The sequence below is a fragment of the Vombatus ursinus genome, unplaced genomic scaffold (genome assembly GCF_900497805.2).
Source record: "Vombatus ursinus unplaced genomic scaffold, bare-nosed wombat genome assembly UNPS02014812.1, whole genome shotgun sequence".
NCBI classification, from domain to species: Eukaryota; Metazoa; Chordata; class Mammalia; order Diprotodontia; family Vombatidae; genus Vombatus; species Vombatus ursinus.
In genome coordinates this window covers 67,755,554-67,761,968 of record NW_020954590.1, presented here as the reverse complement: position 1 = coordinate 67,761,968, position 6,415 = coordinate 67,755,554, and the positions used below count along the sequence as shown (strand labels likewise).

The window sequence follows — 6,415 nt, the reverse complement described above, 5'->3', positions numbered from 1 at the left end:
CACACACACACACACACACACACACACACACACACACACACACACACTTTTAAACCCAGAAAGAAGAACTCTTCAAATAAAAAAGAAAATGACAAAACAAAACAAAACAAAAAAAACTCCATCAAGCTAGTATTTGGAAAAAGTAATGGCTACCTGTTAACTAAAGAACAGAATGAGATTAGGGAAAGGTGACATAAATAAAAAATAAAAATAAAAATTGTCAAGTATTAGAATTCCATTCTAATGTGAAAATACTATAACATATGCCTGAAACAAATGTACATGTTTAACAAAAAATAGTCTGACATTTTGGTATCTAAGAAAATAAAACAAGCGAAAATTCAAATAAACTAAGTAGAACACTAATCGAGTACAACCGATTCTATTCCACTCCTAATTTTAGCCTTTTATATCTTTCTACAACATAAAGCATTTATTAGACTTATCTCTGGTTTACAAAATTATACATATCTAACATTTGAGTCTATAAAAGATGTTTTGGGAAATAAAATTTCAGTTTTCCTAAGTGCTTACAAAGCCTTAAGCTAAATAGGTATTATCATTATTGCTTGTGTCCTTTAAAAATATAATAATTTTTGAACATTAGCTTTATTTTCCTATTAAACCAAATTCTATGACATCAAGTGTTTATGTTTTGGATTGATACACTCAATCAGAATTGTCAAGTCATACATAGGAAAATCTTTTACAACCAGTATTGGTGTTTTCCAGCTATTCCTTCTGTTATACAGAAGAAATATTAGTGTATTTAAGTAAAATTAAATATTCATTTATCAATAAAATGCATAAAAAATAAGAACTTTTACTTTTATCAGTTTAAGTACCTTATGCCACATTTTTCTTATGAAATTACCTACTGGAATACACATGGCTCAAGCTAATCTACTCTTTGAGCACACAAACTACTGATTAGATATTTTTTAATGTCATGATGAAGGCCCTATAACATACCCCAAAGGCATTACACAGATATTTGTAAGGTTGCAAATGGTTGTTCCAAGACATTGGAAAATCACAGGTATGTCCATGAATATAAATCTCTTTAGTTCAGATATGCTGGGTCACAGGGGTAAGAGTTTAATATATGACCAATTCAGAAAGCAGAACACTGACCTAATAGGACAACAAGAAGTTGTTTTACAATCCTTTATTAGCATATGATCACCCTTTAAGGGTTTCACTTACTAACCTCTTAAACAATCATCTAAGGCAATTGTACAGTTCACTTAAAAATTTTAAGACTATACACTCCTAGAACCTTGGCCTCTTTTCAAGAGAGACAAAGGGGAAACTGCATAAAAACTGCCCTGTTTAGATGTTACTCTACGTAGGAGTGGTTCTACATCATCCCCCTTCTATAACCAACCAACATGGCTTTGACTGCTACATACAGCTCAATTGTAGCATGCAAAAATGGATTCTGCTTCCTAAATCTGTTAATTGGCATGCAAGTTTCTGCAGAAATCCATAGTCCCCCAAAATTAATGACAAATATAAGTTGCAGAGTTAACTTAGACAACATATAGCTGGAAAACCAACACTTGAACACAATTGTGGGCATGAGAGGAAGGAACACAAGAGAACAGTTCCAGAGTTTCTCAGCCTCACCAGTATATAAAGAATTTAACAGCATACAGATGATTTAAAGTAATACATAGTTCCCAGAGTAAATAATTAATATTCCCACTACTACACTTTACTAGCTTCCATGTAGGGCAAGAGTCTCTCACAGAGAAAAAGCACTTATCACAGGCACACTGATTGAGACTGCCAGAGTTCCCTGAACACCTTACAAAGTTTTATGGTAATGCACATCAATTTCCTTTCTTTCCCAACCATTTAAAAGTTAACATTTTAAAAGTAGAATGTATTTTAAAATCAGTAATAACTATTCCAAAACATTTTTTACATAAGTAGTGGTGTCTATGTGTGTATTTAGTAACATTTTAAACTTCCTTGTGAATAATTTTAAAGTTAATGAGTTAGAAGCATATTAAAATACATCAATTTAGCCAAAGTAGTATCTTTTACACTGATGAACTACATAATCTGATGAAAGAAAGGTAGTGCAGAGCTATAAACTCAACTGATGATTCCAAATCATTTCAACATACTACATGGTACACATAGATTGCTAATGTGAAAACCATTATTAAAACCACAGAAAATGAAAATATGATTTGGAAATATGTTGGGCAACACATGGTATAAATTCATTCTAGTTAAAGGCATTGTACCATAAGCAGTCAGGGCTGACAATATAGTCAAAAGAAGAGACATGCTTATATACTTCCGTGTAACTAAGTGTTTTAGTGGGAACCTAAAGTTTCACAGAAAAATGTTAAAGAAAAAAGGGTTTTAAAAGAACTAAAACAGCATGTGAAAACAGGAGTGTAAGAGACAGGTGCTGAAAATTCTGGTGTGATTAAAAACTATGAGGTTTTTAAAACACGATAGAAGGGATTTCTATTCTCGCAAAGACGGGCTAAAACCAATTATGTAATTGCTCCTTAGCAATAATATCCAAAGGTCCAACTAACTAGTATACAAAAATAGGGGAACAAACAAAAGAGATCAACAAGATACAATAATTCTGATTTCAGCTACTTCGGCAAGTTATTGTACATATAATACAGCAATATCATAGAAATGGCACAACCTCTGAGGATACTTTCCACATTTTATTTACATTTTAAGACTAACTTTAATCTCAGAATCACATATCCATACACCTATTTCCTTTGTTTTTTCACTTAAAACTTAAATTCATGGTTTATCAGAACAAAGACTGTAAACAAGTATTTACCATGTCTGTTACATGTAACACACAGGAGCTGCTTTAAACAGAAATCCATCTCCCTCCCTCAATCCCTCCCCCCTTTTTATAAATACAGGTATCAAAACAATCCTGAACATACTCTTTGTTACTACTAGTAGTCGGTACCCACACCTTTTCAAAAATTAAACAAAATTAGCAACAGTATTTATTGTACCTGCTACTTTAAACAATTTAAATTGCAGCTCTTTCACTAAGCAAGATGGATCAAGCATGCCATTTATAATTTTCTTTCTTGAGAAATTAGATTTCTGAAACACACATTACTCCACAGCAATCTGACACTTCTTTGTCATGCTTTCATCTTGTAAAACCTGAATTGCATTTGGAGTACTCCAGGTTTATGCTTAAATGATAGTGCCTTGATAAGAGAAAAAAAAAATTGTGCTGCATTTTTCTTCCCATTGTGCCCAAAAACATAATGGGTGTACATATATTAAATATATTCTTACAAATGTCCAGGTCATGTATATCAGCTGGAATTCTTTTAATGTGTGGGTTTTGCACTGTGAGATTTAATCAAGACATTAACATGAGTAGAAGGTTGTTGGTTTAGATAAGTTTGAAATTTGTTAAAATTAATTGCTGTATGTTTGTCCTTCTGGAGGTTGTGGAAGCTTCATGTTTTCTTTGGACATCATTAGACGCCTTAGCTCTTGAAGTACAACTTTAATGCTATAACAATTTTGCCATTTTGCTAACACTGGTATGCACCGTGCATCCACCTAGAAGAAAAAAGACCAAAAATAAATGATGTATATAAAATACTATACCTGTAAAGATGAATAAATCATTTTAAGCATAACTTTCTAAGTCTAAAATTTCACTTTCAATCTTTCCTGGACCCAAAATCAGAAGACCTGGGTGGCTAGCCCCAGCTGTAAGTTATATGACTCTGGGCAAGTTGATTACCCTCTCTGGGCCTCAGTTTCCTCATCTGTAAAGAGAAAGGCAGCATAACATATTAAACTTAAATCCAAGTCCTGGTTCTTCCTTACTACATTTAACTATGTTGCCTTGGGGGGAAAAATCATAATCTCAAAACTTTAGTTTTCTTATCTGTAAAATGGGAAAAACACATAAACCTGGATTACTGTAAAGAAAGACAGCACTCCGAAAACCTGTAAGTATTCTATAATTATGAGCTAGCATTACCTGTAAAATGAGAGTGGGACAAGATTCCAAACTAACATCAATTCTTTTTTCATTAAAAAAAGTTATTAAAATATAATGCTGTAGATGAGCACTTAAATTTAATCAGAGCATTTCATGAAGTCTCTCATGACTGATAATCTTGTAGAGATGGAGTGATATGGACCAGTTGAGAGAACAGTTAGATTCAGTTTTGAACATGTTAGAAACATGGCAGATAAATGACCAGAGCTCTGCAGAAGTCAGGACTAGAGATGGAGATTTAGAAGACATGTCATGGAGGTGATAATGAAAGCTGTGAGAATCAATGAAATTGTAAAGGAAGAAAATATATAAAGAGAAAACAATCAAGTCAAGGACAGGGCAAATCAAAAAACACACATACTCATACAAAAGGACTTCCTCAAAAACAAAGAAGGTAGTTCAACAAGGAGTTGAATGACCTAAGTTGTGTTGACTACTCTTTCAACAATTTTGGCACTGAAAGCGGGAGAAGAGGTAGAGAATGGTAAGAGGTACAAGAGTGCAGGGGAGGTTTTTTAGAATGGGGGACAATTAGTATATTTTAAACAAACAGGAAGGAGCCAGTAGAGGGAGTTGAACATTAAAAAGAGATATGCAGTGACTGATGGAGCAAAGTCACAGAGAATAATGTGGGAGGCATGGATTTTAGCAAGGAATAAAACTACCTCATCCTTCGAGGCACAAGGGAAGGAAGAAGAGGACATGAAAACATAAAAGGGCTTAGAAGAGAGGAGTGGTGAGAGTTCATGGCAGATGACCTTGACTTTCTCAGTAAGTATGATGTGAAATCATCTGCTTTGAATGGAAGTAGAACTGGGGAACTGGAGAATAAAGAAGTTTGGAATAGCCACTTTGAGAAATATGAATCAGTAAGGGATTATTAAAAGGAAAGCTTTAAAGCAATGGGCCCAATTAGGGTCAGTTAACACAAATTTGCAGTAGACCAATGGAATATCCTGTAGTCTACGCACCATTTGGCCACTTCAATAAACCAGGGAGAAAGAAGATAGTGAGTTTTCCAATGCTGGAGATATTACAAGATGCAATGAGCAAGGGATTCAAAGGCAGAATTTTACATCATTGAAATGGGGTGAAGACTGATTCAAGGCCTGGTAGAGACGAAAATGACACCAGGATAGGGTTGTTTTACCAGACCAGAAAAACAAGGAAGATTCACTGTTTTTCTCTCCTTTACCATTCCCTATACCAAGATACAGATAAACACATACACTGTTATCAAGGTATAATTATTTCATTTTATAATGGAAAACAATGAGATAAAATGAATCACATCGGGCAAGCCCCTTTCACCTTGTTGGATCTAATCTTCCTTATCTATAACATGAGAGTATTAGACTAAAAGATCGCTAATGTCCCTTTCATTTCTAGCATATAGTAGATTCTGTTTTAGAGACAATCTTTTTTATATATTGGAAAATACTCTATTATCATTTCCATTGTCCACAATTAATGCAATACATTCTGCATAACAAAGGCAGTAACTGGGAATTGTCTAAGAATAGAGATTCTCTGTGGAATTTTTCTTGAGTTACTAAAAATTAGGAGAATGCTATATAATATAGCACGTTTATAATGCAATCTTATTAAACTATTGTAAACAGTCTCTATACCTGGATGGAGTTTATAAAATTAATGGAGAGAAACCCAAGATATTTCTAAAAAAGAAACAAATACTTGCAGCTGTATAATAGCAGTTAAATAAATATAAGTGATTGCAAATCCTGTGAAATACCAAACAAACTCCACAAGAATATCCATAAACTCTCAATAAAGATTTTGGTGAGAGTGAAGGATGGGGAGGATGATTATGGAAAAATAAATATCATGTCAGAACACAACCTGCAGTTCATCAGTTGATAATACACAATAATCCTCCAAAGTTAAGATCCCACAGCAATTTGAACTCTCTAATTTATATTTTACAATGATAACATCCCCATAAGAAATATTTTTGCCTACTTTCTCTTCATAAACACAGACCGATATTATTTTAAAGGCACATTACAAATCTACTGGTGCAAAATGCAACATCAGAAGCTAATAATTAGGTGCCCAGGTGTACTCAAAAATATACAATTATACAACGAAGCAGCATCAACAGGAAATGTGAAAATAGAAGTTTAATTACTATCAAAGAAAAAAAAAGAATTCAACCTCCCATATACACAACCCTAAATGCCAACAATTTGTTTCATTTTCAAAGAACCATAGCAGAAGACAATAAAGTTAAGTTCAAATATTCAGTTAAGCACCTACTATTAGGCATGTTTTAAGCATAAGGTATACAAAGATTAAAAACAAATGGTTAACATGGTTAAACTCTGTACTACAGGTAAAGTTATTAATCCAATTCAACAGACA

General features: G+C 33.4%; 1 protein-coding gene across 2 annotated transcripts in view; it reads right to left on the bottom strand.

The window, feature by feature from the left end:
- Positions 1-1,153: 1,153 nt before the first annotated feature.
- Positions 1,154-6,415, bottom strand: part of LOC114054295 (ubiquitin-conjugating enzyme E2 variant 2) — a 47,730-nt gene continuing 42,468 nt past the window's right edge. For both annotated transcript variants that reach the window (XM_027877498.1, XM_027877499.1), the window contains one exon: positions 1,154-3,582. In XM_027877498.1, coding sequence (XP_027733299.1) covers positions 3,436-3,582 — 147 coding nt within the window. In that variant the 3' untranslated portion in view covers positions 1,154-3,435. The remainder of the gene's footprint in view (positions 3,583-6,415) is intronic.